The sequence below is a fragment of the Lagenorhynchus albirostris genome, chromosome 3 (genome assembly GCF_949774975.1).
Source record: "Lagenorhynchus albirostris chromosome 3, mLagAlb1.1, whole genome shotgun sequence".
In the NCBI taxonomy this organism is placed as follows: domain Eukaryota; kingdom Metazoa; phylum Chordata; class Mammalia; order Artiodactyla; family Delphinidae; genus Lagenorhynchus; species Lagenorhynchus albirostris.
Window position 1 is genome coordinate 166,741,256 of NC_083097.1, and position 13,268 is coordinate 166,754,523.

At 52.5% G+C, this 13,268-nt stretch overlaps 1 protein-coding gene and 1 long non-coding RNA gene across 12 annotated transcripts in view; one reads left to right on the forward strand and one right to left on the reverse strand.

Moving 5' to 3' along the window:
• Positions 1-1,273: 1,273 nt before the first annotated feature.
• Positions 1,274-3,028, reverse strand: LOC132517715 (uncharacterized). The gene is made up of 2 exons (XR_009539805.1): positions 2,708-3,028; positions 1,274-2,431 (listed from the first exon to the last, which is right to left on the reverse strand). It is a non-coding gene; the product is annotated as an uncharacterized LOC132517715 (long non-coding RNA).
• Positions 2,941-13,268, forward strand: part of RANBP3 (RAN binding protein 3) — a 57,005-nt gene continuing 46,677 nt past the window's right edge. For 3 of the 11 annotated variants that reach the window (XM_060145450.1, XM_060145452.1, XM_060145446.1), the window contains exon 1: positions 2,945-3,156. In XM_060145450.1, the coding sequence (XP_060001433.1) occupies positions 3,135-3,156 (22 nt within the window). In that variant the 5' untranslated portion in view covers positions 2,945-3,134. Of the gene's footprint in view, positions 3,157-13,268 lie in introns of all 11 variants that reach the window. The other 8 variants (XM_060145456.1, XM_060145454.1, XM_060145448.1 and 5 more) reach the window with 7 other exon arrangements.

The window sequence follows — 13,268 nt, forward strand, 5'->3', positions numbered from 1 at the left end:
TTAATGTGTAAGAGGAGACCAGGTAAAGAAAGCAAAGGAACTAAGGGCCACGATGTTGGCAGCCTCGGCACTGGGAGAAGAATTGTGAAACCAAGGGAAATTGAGTCGCCTCAATTGTGAAACCAAGGGAAATTGAGTCGCCTCGTCAGGCTGATGGGTTTAGCATCTCTCCACGTCCCTTAGAAAACCACAACTGGATTATATTTAGCAAGCGGTGACATGTTGCTGGGAGTTTCCCAAAGTGTGGGATGGATGTGGTATATGAAATGACTTTCGGAGACATGCAGACAGGGCATTAAATGACAAGGAATCTCGTGGATTAGAGTTACCCCATTTTCAATTCTCTCACTCCTCATCGTGTTTTCAGTTGAGTGATAATGTGCCTTTAATATGCCTCCAATACTTTGCTAATCTCTATTTACATGAAAAAAACAAAAAAAAGCAGGCTTGGGGCACAGCACCTTGGCAGGCAATAGTTATCTACCCAGAATTTAAAAACATTGTTTTGTTTTCATGTTTATCTCCTATTCGTGATAAACAGTTATCTCCTATTCGTGGCTTAGTGGTTTTATACTTGAAATGGTGATCTACAGTACCTATTTAATGTAAACTTAAACTAATAACACTTACTCAAGAGAAGTTATAGATAACGAAATGTACTGAATAGAGTGATACCAATAAGCTAGAAATGAGCAAACCTAAGTCTACACGCTGCAGGTGACCAACAGTGACATTCTAGCTATTCCTTAAGAATTTCTAGGACTTCCCTGGTGGCGCAGTGGTTGGGAATCCCCCTGACAATGCAGGGGACACAGGTTCGAGCCCTGGTTGGGGAAGAGCCCACATGCCACAGAGCGACTAAGCCCGAGCGTCAACAACTACTGAGCCTGTGCTCCAGAGCCCGCGAGCCACAAGTTTAAAAAAAAAAAAAAGAATTTCTAACCAAGCTCTGTGGCCTGTGCCTTCAGCCCGGAGGCAAAATCCAGGATAGCGAAATCAGGTGTCTATTGGGTATCTTGCTAAAATGCAGATTCTGATTCAGGTCTGGGTTGGGGCCTGGGAGTCTGTATTTTCAACAGATTTCCAGGTGATGCTGATGCTGTTTTGGGGGCTGCAGCAAGAAAGCAGCAGGCTCTAGAAGAAGAAGAAAAAAATCTAGTGTGCTACTGCACACCTCTGCTCAACTCTGGTTAGTGACATTCACATTGGTAGCTTGAAATCAGCCATAGCTGAAGTATACTTATACCAAGAAAGCCAGCACTACCAGCCAGGGTCCAATTGATTGTTTTATTGTCTTCAAGACTTAAAGTGATGGGAAAGCAGTAAAATTTACAATAAACTATACACACACAGGCACACATATAAACACAGACAGAAACACACGTTCTCCCCCCAGAGAAGCAGCTGTTGTTAAACATTCACCACACCCCATTGGTTGTACAGAAATGTATAGAACAACCATGTAAATACACGTGTCCTAGAGTAGAGGTTGGCAAACTTCTATAAAGCCGCAAAGAGTAAATATTTTAAGTTTGTTGGCCCGACAGTCCGTTAAAAGGGCTCAGCTCTGCTTCTGCAGGTCAAAGCAGCTGTAGACATTATGTCAATGACTAAATATGGCTGTTTTCAAATACATCTACATTTATGGACACTGAAATTTAAATTCCATACAATTTTCACATGTCATGAGCAATTCTTCTTCTTTTGGTTTTCTCCCAATAATTAAAAATGTGGCCCACAGGCTATAGGACCTCCTCCTCCAGATCATACTGGAGCAGGAGTGAAGCTGGGACTCAAACAGGAAAAAAAGGGACACAAAGTCCCAAGCAGAGGGATCAGCTAGTGCAAAGATCCTGAGGCTGGAAGGGGTTTGGTGAGCTCCAAGGACACAGAAAGACCCATATGGCTGAACTGCAACGAGCAAGGGGAAACATGGCAGCAAAAAACGGGGGCTTTGTAAGCCTGAACAAGAAGTTTCGAATTTATTCCAAGTTCAGTAGAAAGCCCTTTGGAAGCACTGAGAAAAGATGTGCCCTTGATCTAATTCACATTTTTGAAAGATTCCTCTGTGTGCTGCTTATTTCATAAGAATGAAAGGAAAGAGCATTGAGAGAAAGATGCTATTGGGTTTTCCAGGAGAGAGATGAGAATGGTCTGGCCTGGAGTAGGGAGAGAGAGCCCTGCTGGGGAGAACGGGCGGATCTGGGCTCTATTTAGGAGATGAGGCAGAGCCCGCGGGATGTTGCGTAGCAGGTGAGTCGCGAATGAGCCCAGGGCGTCCAATATTCTCCCCTCAGTCCTGGGGGGTGGGGGGAGGGAGCGGTCATCAGCCCACGTGATCGGTGAAGACACTCGGTGAGGCTCGGTGCCAGGCGCTGTTCAGTACGGGACCTCAGGGGCCAGTCGTCCTGGAGCTCCCATTCTGATGGCTCTGTGAGGTCAAGTCCCGGATCAACACCTGTGCCCCGCCCCGCCATGAACCTTCCCTTTGGCCAGTGATCCTCAACCTCTGACCTCTACTCCCCCCAACCATCCCCCACCTCTCCACGTGGCCTCAGAAAGTTTGCCTAAAGTACTGGTCCCTTAGAAGGGGAAACTGAGGCCTGGGGTGACACAAGGCGCCCCACGACCCCTTACAGGCCTCCCTCCGGGCCTCGGGACTGCGCACGTGGAAAGCCCCGCCCCCCGCCCCGACCCAGGGATCTACCTAGGAGAAGGCGTCGGTCGCGGCGCCCTCCACGGTTCAAGCTCCCACCGAGGGTGCGAGGCCGAAAAACAAGCGGAAAGCAGCAGCATGAAGACCCACTCCGGGCGCGCAGCCGCAGGGAACGCAGATTCCCACATTACTCGCGGCGCGCGCGAGGCCCACTACGCGTGCGCCCTGCCCTGCCCACGCCCCCTCGGTCGGCGGGAAAAGGAGGCGGGGGTGGTTAATGCGCAGGCGCGTGCTCCGAGCTTGGCCCGGCTCGGACCCGGATCCCGAGAGCTTCACCGCGCTGGGCTCCGCGCGCAGCCGCTAACTGCCCGCTTTGCTCGGAGTCGACTTGGCAAGTGCGCACGCGCGGGAGTTTCTGGCAGAAGGCAGACGAGCCCGGGCCGGCGCGGGGCCTTGTGGGAGGGCTTAAGGAAGTAAAATGGCGGACCTGGCGAACGAAGGTAGGGGAGGCGCCGTTGGGGGCCAGCCGGCGGCTAGGGAACGGGCGGCGGGAGGCCCGGGGGCCACAGGCCCGAGGGCTGAGCACCCCGGGGTGCGGGGGGCCTGTCTGCTCCGGGAGAGCGGCCCAGTGGGTCCCTCAGCCGTCCCCCATTGCGTCCCCTCAGGCCGGGCTCACCGGCCGGGCCCCTCACTCCCGGCAGCCCCGGCCCTGCCACCGTCTGGCCAGACGGCTCTGGAGACGGCGGGGGCCGCGGCCCTGAGGCCCTTTCGCCTCGCAGGCCAGGCCGGAGGCCGAAGGGGGCGGGAGCGCGGCCTCAACGCCTCGGCCTCGGATGTAAATGGATCTCCGGGCCTGGTCGCGGGCCCAGCGCGCCACGCTCCCTCCCCGCCCCCTCGTTCTCGGGGACCCCGGCTTTCCCCCTTCCCCTGCCTGGCTGCCGAGCCGGCCCACCCCCCGGTCTGTGGGCTTCTCATCCTCCGCGGGCCTGCCCCACGCCGAGGATGGAGAACGTCTTGTTTGTTTTCACCCCCACCCCCAATTCAGCCCCCCAGTTCCCGCCAGTTCCCTCGGATCCTTCCTGGCGACCCGAGAGTCGCGCCGCGTCTCCGCTCATTTAGGTCCAGCCGCAGGGTGTGAGCCACTGAAAGCCCTGGCGGCTTTTCGGCCCTTTTTGTTGGTTGCACTTCCAGAGGGAGAGACAGAGACTGTGCGATCCCCTCCTGTGCGGAGCGCTTACATCCTGGCTGAGCGATTTTGACAAGGTTACAGTTCCGAATGGCCCAGGGAAAGCGCCGCATCAGCCGCTGTCTGATGAAATCAGCCGTGGCGTTGAGATCGCTAATAGCTTCAAGACCTTCTGAGGCCTATTTTTAGCTCCCTCCGTGTCTAGGTGCACAACTACAGGCAGGCGATCTACCTGCCTGGCCCTGATTTCCCCCCATACCCTGCTCCCTGCTGGCCTGAGGTTTGTACTGAGCTGCACGAGTGCACGAATGACAATAATAAGTGCTCACCCTGGTGGAGCATTTGGAGTGCTACCAGGTACTGTTCAAAGTCTTGGGCGCGTGTGATCTGGAGTAACCCTCGCTCCTCACAAAAACTCCCGGAGGAAGGTACCGTCGGCTCTTGTTCTCCATGAGGAAGCTGAGTTAGAGTGGTTAAGTTACTTGTCCAAGGCAGGTCACACAACTAGTGAGGAGCAGGGATGTGGATCAAGGTGGTCTTGATCACCACCCCCTCCCGCCACGTAGGCCGCAAGTCTTTGATAAGACAAAGGAGCCAGTGGAGGGTTGAGGCATTCCATTCACAAGATGCATTTGCAGGCAGAACCGGGGACTGGATAAATGGGAGTCAGTATGACGCACTCTGTGTATTTGTGTACTGGGCTCATTCATTTTCTTGAATTCAAGACTCCTATGCGACGTCGCGTTCGACATCTCCACTTGGATGTCCAATAGCCACATCACACAAAACCCCTGTCTTTCTCCCCCAAACCCGCCCAGCCCACCGTCCTTCTCCACTTGTAGTAAATGGCAAGTCCATCCTTTGAATGGCTCAGGCCAAACACCTTGACGTCGCCCTTGACTCCTCTTTCTCTCCCATGCCACAGCACATCTTGTCAGTTCTACCTTAAAAATCTTTCCGGGGGTGACCACCTCTCACCACCAGCGCTGCCGCTGCCTGGGCCTCCCTTCCACCTTCAGCCAGCTGACAGTTTGCCAACCCCAAAGGCAGATAGCCCCTGAGACCTCCCTGTCCTCCTCTCCTGCCACTCTGTCCCCGACGGGCCCTGCTTTATCCACTCTGGCTGTCTCCGCATCCCTTGCATGGTCCACATCCTCTCTCCTGTATGCCTTTGGACCCGCTGGTTCCTCTGCCTGAGTCAGCCTTCCTGCACATGTCCCCACGCTCGCTTCTGCCCCTCCTGTAGGTTTTTACTCACATGTTCCCTTATCGTTGAGAACTTCTCTGGCCACCTATTTCAAATCATATCCGCGTTCCCTATCCCCTCTGCCCCGCTTCATGTTGCCCCACGGCACTTATCACCAACCGGTGTGCTAGGTCTACTTGTTTGCTTCTAGAACGTAGGCTCCATGAGGGTGAGGATTTTTGTCTGCCACTGATGGATCCCCCACCCCAATTAGGATAGTGCCTGGCGCAGAGTAGGTGTCCAAGAAATGTTTGTTGAAGGAATGAGTGAATTCATCAGTCAGGACCTTCGTGGTGAGGTGTACCTTTGAGCACAAAGGGAAAATTATGGATTCCTGTTTTCCAGGGACACCATTTCTAGCATATGCGCTGACACATGAGCTGTCGATTGTAAATTGCATAGTTGAACAGGTTAAGTGTAAGATGGAGAAGACGGACTGTTTTGTAGTACTTAAAGTTTTTGCCTAGTAAATGCCACACCCACCTAGTACTTTGCCTCTGACACTAGTTCTGGCCTAGCTGTCTCCAAAAAAAATCAAATCTTAGTGGTCTTTTATGCCTCTCATATCTCTGCCGCCCTTTAATTGGGTGTCATGTGTTTCTCCACTCCATTTCTGGTTTGGGCTTGTGCAGCCTGCTAGGATCTTTAATTTCTTATCCACTATGTGAACTGGGACTTCCTTGCCTATGCATTTTGAAGCTTTAGGGACTGCGCCATATGTGTGCTTTCCTACTTGTTGTTTAATCTCAGACGCCCTCTCAGCTTCTGCCTTTCCAAACTGGGATCCTAATCATATCCGTCCTCACACCTGGGCATCTATAGAGACAGAAAACAGCACGGGCGATCCCAACGTGCAGCTAGGGTTGAGAAGCCCTGGCTTGAGTAGTACAGGTTAGGAGTGCTGTGCTTGTGTGGAAAGAAACACTTCCAGTTGTGTATCCAGTACGGCATCTTGTTGGCCCTCCTTACCATGGTGATCTCAGCTGTGACAGCAACTCCCACGGCCCTTTGTTGGTAGTCCTGTAGTCCATGACTATTAAGGTCCAACTGGAATGTTTCTCTCCTAGGAGTGTGTGAGTGTTGTACACTTGTGTCCTGGGATATTCTCTTCTGCTTGGCATTTCGCTACTGATACATCCCAAAGTCGTTAATCATTCTGTCTCTGGAGTTATTCTGCCTTGTAGACCGGCATCGGGTTTTGAAGGCAGCGTTTGGTCCCTGGTAAAGGTAAAGAGACTGAGAAGAGGGTGAGCAAAGTGTATTTGAGCTATAGGAGATCTTGGATTCTAGATCCCAGCCTTAAAAGACACCATGTGCAGGGCTTCCCTGGTGGCGCAGTGGTTGAGAGTCCGCCTGCCGATGCAGGGGATATGTGGGTTCGTGCCCCGGTCCGGGAAGATCCCACATGCCGCGGAGCGGCTAGGCCCGTGAGCCATGGCCGCTGAGCCTGCGCGTCCGGAGCCTGTGCTCCGCAACGGGAGAGGCCACAACAGTGAGAGGCCCATGTACCGGAAAAAAAAAAAGATACCACGTGCACGTGACGCCTTGCCAGCCTGCGGACACGCAGGGTGGAAACCCAAGAGACCGTATAAAGCAGGGTTCTCGACTTTGGCCCTATCAACATTTTGGACCTGGTGATTCTCTGTTGAGGGCCTGTCCTCTGCTCTGTAGGATGTTGAGCATCATAGCAGCATCCCTGACTACACGTAAGATCCCAGTAGCACACACCCTCCCCTGCACCCCTACCCCAGGGGTCGTGACAACCAAAAATGTCTTCAGACATTGTGTAGTGTCCCAGGGCAGGAGGTGGGGAGAATCACCCTCAGTTGAGACCCTCCATATAAAGTGATGGTTGGGCACAGGCTTTGCATTAGAGCCGGGTTTGTGTTTTAACTCTGCCTTGTACTCTCTGAGTGACTTTGGCCAAATTCTTAACTCCTTTGAGCCTCAGTTTTCTCACCAACAAAATGAGGATAACAGTGATCTTATCTATCCCATGGTTGCTGTGACCCTTGGCTGAATTGACGCATACAAATTCTTTAGCACCTATCTCAGCCTGGTAATAAACAGTAAATAGTAGCTATTTTTACTATGGTGGACTTACGTTACAGACACATTTAGCTGAAGTGCTCAAAGCGAAGCAAGAGAGGGCAAGAAGTGAGTCTGAACAGTGCAGGTGAATCCACCCCCACTGAATCCACCCCCTGGGGTGAGCCCAGGATGAGAGGCAGCCAGAGCTGGGCTGTCCGTCCTCTTAGGTTCTGTCTTGACTTTGATTGTGTGATCATCTAGGCAGGGGCTCTCAGCCTCGCCACTCTAAGCATTTGGGGCCAGATAATTCTCTGTTGTGGGGCTGTGCTGGGCATTGTAGGATGTTGATCAGCTTCCCTGGTCTCGACCCACTAGATGCCAATAGCACCCTCCCCCAGTCATGTCAACCGGAAGTGTCCAGACATTGCTCAGTGTCCCCTGGTGGGGGGAGCCTCCCCCACACAGTTGCCCCCCATTGAGAACCCCTAATCTGGCCAGACCAAGTATTAGTCCAGAGATTTTCAAGGGTGGTTTGGCTTTCATCAGTTCTCACCTTACTTTTTGATTTAAAACCTAACCCCAGAGAGGATGGGATGCAGCTGAGTTTTTATTGATGAGCTAGAACTCAAAACAGTTGGAATCCTCAGTTCACTTGATTCTCACCACCCCCTTCCCCTGCCCTAAACTTAATTCTTAGGAGAAGTGAGAAGCAATTTTTCAAAGTTTTCATGAAGTTATGATAAACATTAACCCTGGGGTTTGTCCTGAGGTCAACTCTTGCATGCCTCTCACACCTGGGGCAGATGGGGCCTGGCGGTAGCTGAGGGTGCCATGCTAAAGTCTTTATGTACTTGGAAGAAAATTTAAGTTTTGACAGGGATCCTGTGTGTAGACAGAAAAGCTTGCAGTTCTGCAAGTTTAAAACTTCTCCACCACGTCTGCAGCCTGCCTCCCAGTTAACTGGAAAATGGACTCACCCCAGCAGTCCCGTTGCCTGCGGGCATCATGGGGTATGAGGGCCGGTCGGGATCTGCTGTGTGCTTGTACGCTGAAGGAGCTGGAGAGAGAGGAGGCGACAGGAAGTTCCTAGGGTCAGAGCCAGGAAGCTTAGAATGGCCTTGGGAGCGGGGACCGTGTTTGGGGCCAGCCAAGGGGGCATTTTAGGTACCAGTCGAATTCCTGCCTAGTAAGTGAGTTCAGGCCCAGAGAATAGGCTGGGGTAGAGTGGGAAATGGGGGCCATTTGGGGAGCAATGGGATGCATCTGGGGGACTTGAAAAGGGCCTTTCTCATGTAATGGAAACTACCTGGGAAAGGCAGCTGGTATTGACCTGGCCGAGCCTTGGTAGCTCTCCATGGTACTTTGAAACCATCAGGAGGCAGATGGGTTTGCTTCGTTGTCTATTCAGGATCTGGTGGTAGTGCTGGCAGCAAGCAGCAGGGGTTCTCTGTTTTGTTTGAAGGGGTTTGTTTTTACCACCTCGTGCAGTAACCTTCCTGTGGTTCCACGAGCCGTGTTCGGTGTGGCTGTGCACTGCTTGGTAGAAAACTATACAGCACAGAGTCTCAGAGTAAAGTCCCTGTACTCCACTTCATCCTTGGTTGTCTTGGCACTTGGTGCTATTGCGTAGCACTTGCTGTGAATATTCACCCTGACCGTGCTTCACGCTTATTTAAGGAGGTTGTGGAGGAGAATTAAAACGGATGCTTTGGCTGCACCATTGGAGATTGTTGCAGGAGGTCCGCAGTGTCTAGGACCCCACAGATGTTTTACGACATGGAGCCAGAGTCAAAAACCACAGGCAGAAGTTGTAACCTTGCTTTGGGGGCAAGCAGACATATATAATTTGGCTCATTTAGGTTTGTCTTTGTTTGCTTTTAATTAGGAGGCAATACTTAAGAATTCCGAGATTTCAGGGGAAAGAATAATCCAGGTTTCCGATTTCTCTTGAAAAACAGCAGCCAGCCTCAGCCTGCGTTCCTGCACAGTAATGATTTGCCAGGACTAAGGAGCAGCTGCCACCTTGAGATAGACTGTGCCTTCCTAGGCACCGCGGTCTCCACCGACTTGCTTGGGGCCTGGCCCGCTTCCCCCTTTTCCAGTGCCTACCTGACCTTGGCTGCCATTTGGGTTTCAGCCCTGTCGTAGCACCTCTTAGACAGATGCTTGGCCTGAGTGGGGCCTGTAAGGAGATCCATGTGGGTTTCTCCCCTGTCTCAAGCCTCAAAGGAATTTTAGACCGGAACTGACTGGCAGGCTCCGGTTGATAGCTTGTGGCACAGTCGGAAGTGCCCTTGGTTTGTGTCTTGTCTCTGCCACTTACTTGCCCAGGAGCTTGGGCAAATTGTTTGACCTCAATTCCTGCATCTGTAGATTGGGAACGATGCTAATCAAGTCTGAGGATTGTTGTGTGAAAGGAACATATGGCATGGGATTGGCCCACTGGTAGGTGCGGATCTATGTCAGTTACTACTGGCTGTTAGTCTTCTGATTGGATGCCTAGGTAGAGAGAAAGCTCCTTTCGGGTTATAACCAAGTTTCATTGAGACATTCCAGTGGGATCTGTCCTGTGTATCGTGGGATGTTTGGCAGTGCCCCTGACCTCTACCCAAATGTCTCTAGACGTTGTCAGATGTCCCCTCGGGGGCAAAATCGCACCTGTTTGAGTACCCCTGTGTTAGGGGATTCTGTTGACCCTCCCCCTGCCAAGAGACTGTGCAACATAGTCATCTGATCTACTAAAGTCCTAGGATGCTGCACACATTTAAATACACAAACGGAGCCGGGAGGGAGAGAGGAGGTAATTCACAGATGCTGGGGCATCACCCTGGTTTGTGCCGTCTGACCCACTGAGAATTTACTTTGGTGTATAATGTGAGTTAGGGATCTGACTCAGTCTTTTTCTCATCCTCAGCACAGTTGATATTTGGGGTTGGATCATTTGTGGTTGGGGGAGCATCCTGTGCACAGTAGGAGGCTGATCAGCATCCCTGACCTCCATCCACTAGATGCTGTTAGGAACTCCTCCCCATCGTGATACCCAGGAATGTTTTCAGACATTGCCCAGTGTCCAGGGGGTGGAGTTGGGGGCAAAATAAAAGTGTCCAAGAATAAACTGTTTGCCAACTAGAGCTTAGGGCTCACCCTCCCAACCTTTTTTTCCCATTATGGCCTTTTGGCAGTTGTAGGCATCATGGACTTCATGTCCCTGTTAAGGGGGAACAGTGTTTTCCATGACCTTCAGCACTGTTCCAAGTTCCAGGGGGGGACCTTCCGAGATGCTCTGCATCTGGGCCATTCCCTTTCACGGGGGCTGAAGCCCAAGGCTGTGTCTGTAAGAGGAGTCGGCCTGTCCCGGTGTGCCCACCTCCAGCCACTGAGTCTAGGAGCCCAGCTCATCCTTTCCAATGGATCATTTTGACTCACTGGGCGCTCGTTCTCCTGAAACCTGACAGAGAAGACAGTGGTTTCTCCATGCACGTGTCTAGGAGGTAAGCTTTGCTTTTGCAGTACATTTTAAATGCCTTTGCTAAATTAAACTCCCCCAGGCTTGCCACACAGAATTTCGAGAATTCATCAGCCCAGAATTAACGCCTGTGTTGCATCTGTAACAGCAGAGCGGGAGTGGGGAAAACAGTTTGGAGAGTTTGGCTTCTCAGGTGGCAAGAGTGAGAAAACAGGCTACCGTTTGCTCAGAGGAGAAAGGATGTTTTGCAGCATTGATGTGGCCGCCGGGGATCTGAGAGTCCAGGGCCTGGGTTACTCATCATCAGTGCCACTTGGAGGGGGCCGCCTGCTTGTGGAGTCTTGTCAGAAAAATGGGGGTTGTGTTTGCTGACCACGTCGGCCACTGAGTGAGCGAGACGTGCTTCCACAGCTCAGGCGCCAGCACGCTCTGTCTCCAGAATAGTCAGGCTCCAGCCGCCTCGCCCAGTCTGCAAGGCCACAAGACTTGCCCGAGCCTCCCTGTCACTGCCGCTTCTCACCTGGACAGCACCTGAGGGCTCCTCGCTGGCCCCCTGGCAACTCCTCCTGCCTCCCTGAGATCTGTTCTCCTCACCACTCCCAGGGTGATCTTCCCTGACGTCACATTACAAAACTTCATAACACGCAGAAATGGAAGGGATTCATGAGGACCACTGCCAGGGTGGTCTTTCAGAAAAATGAACCGGATCATATCACACCCCTGCTTGGACTCCTCACCATGCTCCCCCTCCCCAAATTCACCTCCTGCCCTCACCTAAGGGAACTCTGGGGTCACATGGGCCTCCGGGTTCTTCCTGTCCTTAGGATGTTCGTTCTTAGGGCTCCCTCTGCCCGGCATACTCCACCTTCACCTGGTCGCTCCTTCACACCCAAGGTTCAGATGGCGCCTGGGAGAGGCCTTCCCCCCCCCCCCCCCCCCCGCTGCGGCCCCCTTCTGCCCACCGCCCTGCTCCAGCGGCCGTCTAGCGCCTGCCTCCAGGGTTTCCTCATTGTCCCCGCACGCCTCCGGCTGCTTGTTTTTCTCTCCTCTTCCCACTAGATGGCTGCGGCCTCGTTCACCTTTCCTCCTGTCTCCAGTGCCTGGTGCCTTGCACCTGGCTCATCGTGGGTTCTCAGGAAGTCGTGTTGCTGTGAGCAGGGCTTGGCTAGTGGGCCTGCCGTCGGCTCTCACCTCAGTGATCCCCTCAGCCTCAGAAGGGCTCAAGGGATTATGAGAGACTGTTTGTGGCGAGGTGTCCCCGTGTCCAGGCAGCTCTTGGAAGGGGCCAGACCGGGAGGTGTTTATCATCGTTGAGGGCCTGGCGACTGGAGACAGTCCTGGAGTCCAAGACCCCTGCTTTGAGACGGCGTCAGTGTATCTGCAGTCTCTGTGGAATTCTAGTAACAGTAGTAACGCCAGCGTGGAATTCGGACTGCATGCCAGCCACTTCCCCAGCACTTGATATGCATCATTTCCTTCAGTCCTTCCGAACCGACTGGGGTGTAGGTACCATCCCTGTTGACAGACGCAGGCAGTATGTGGGGAAAGCGTGTGAACTTGCCCAGGGTCCCAGCCGCAGGTGGTTGAGGCCCATCTGAACACACCCAGAAACCAGCGCCCGCGTTCCCAAACTTCATCAGTTGGCCTGCAGCCTCAGCAGATTTTCTGGAGTCCTTAGCTCTCCTTCCTGTGAGGGGATTTCCGCTGTCTTCACTGGAACTTTCCCCTGAATCTTCGGCTGGCCGCTTGCATCGATACTTCACCTCAGCTGTGCTTGTGTCGCGCCATCTAGTGGCAGAATAGAAAAGTGCTGTCAAAGCTGGCTCCCCGATTTCTCAGTAGTTTTAGGTGAGGTTGCTGACTTTGTTTGATGTATTAATAGGTTTATGGGGTTTTTCCTCGATTTAAGGCACAGAGGTATCCAAAGTGCAGGGTCTGCCCCAGCAGCTTGTAGTCTGAGTGGGTGGGGCAGGGGTGGAGGGATCGGAGAGGGCTGCAGGGCTGGTGCTTCTAGAAGTAAAGAAGGCGGATGTGGCTTGGCCTGAGAGGGGTCGAGGGGGATGTGAGGCACCCAGCTTGGAAGTCAGGCTTAGGGTTCTGATCCCACCTCTGCTGTTTACCAGCATCGTGACTTGGGCAGGGCACGTGTCTCTCCGAGGCCTCTCAGTCTTGTTTCGTGATTTGCAAATCAGAGACGATAAATAATTTCTATGCCATAGGGCTGTGATGACATTGAATGAGATGGAGTATGTAAAGCGCCTGCCTCCGGGTCTAGTTAGGGCCATTCAGCAAATCCAAGTGGCTTATTACCCCCGCTGTTGTCAGAAATGTAGGGTCATGTTAGAGCCCTGAAGAGTGGCTCGGGTTTCAGTAGGTGATGGTAATTTTGTGATGAAGAGCATCCCAGAAAGAAGGGTATAAGATGAAAGATATACTGTCATCTCCCAAAACTGGGCCCCCCTATGATTTCCATGAGACCAGTTGAGAGCTGCCTGAGGAAAAATATATTCAAGTACCAAAAAAAGAATGAAGGGACCCACTGCCCACTAGCTGAGCCTGCGGTACACTGAAATCAGAGAGGTATTGCCTAGCAACAGCATGATTGAGATCAGTTCTACTCTTCACCAAAGAATTAGTTGGCGAACAGAGTTGACACATCGGTGACAAATTCACCTTTATGTTG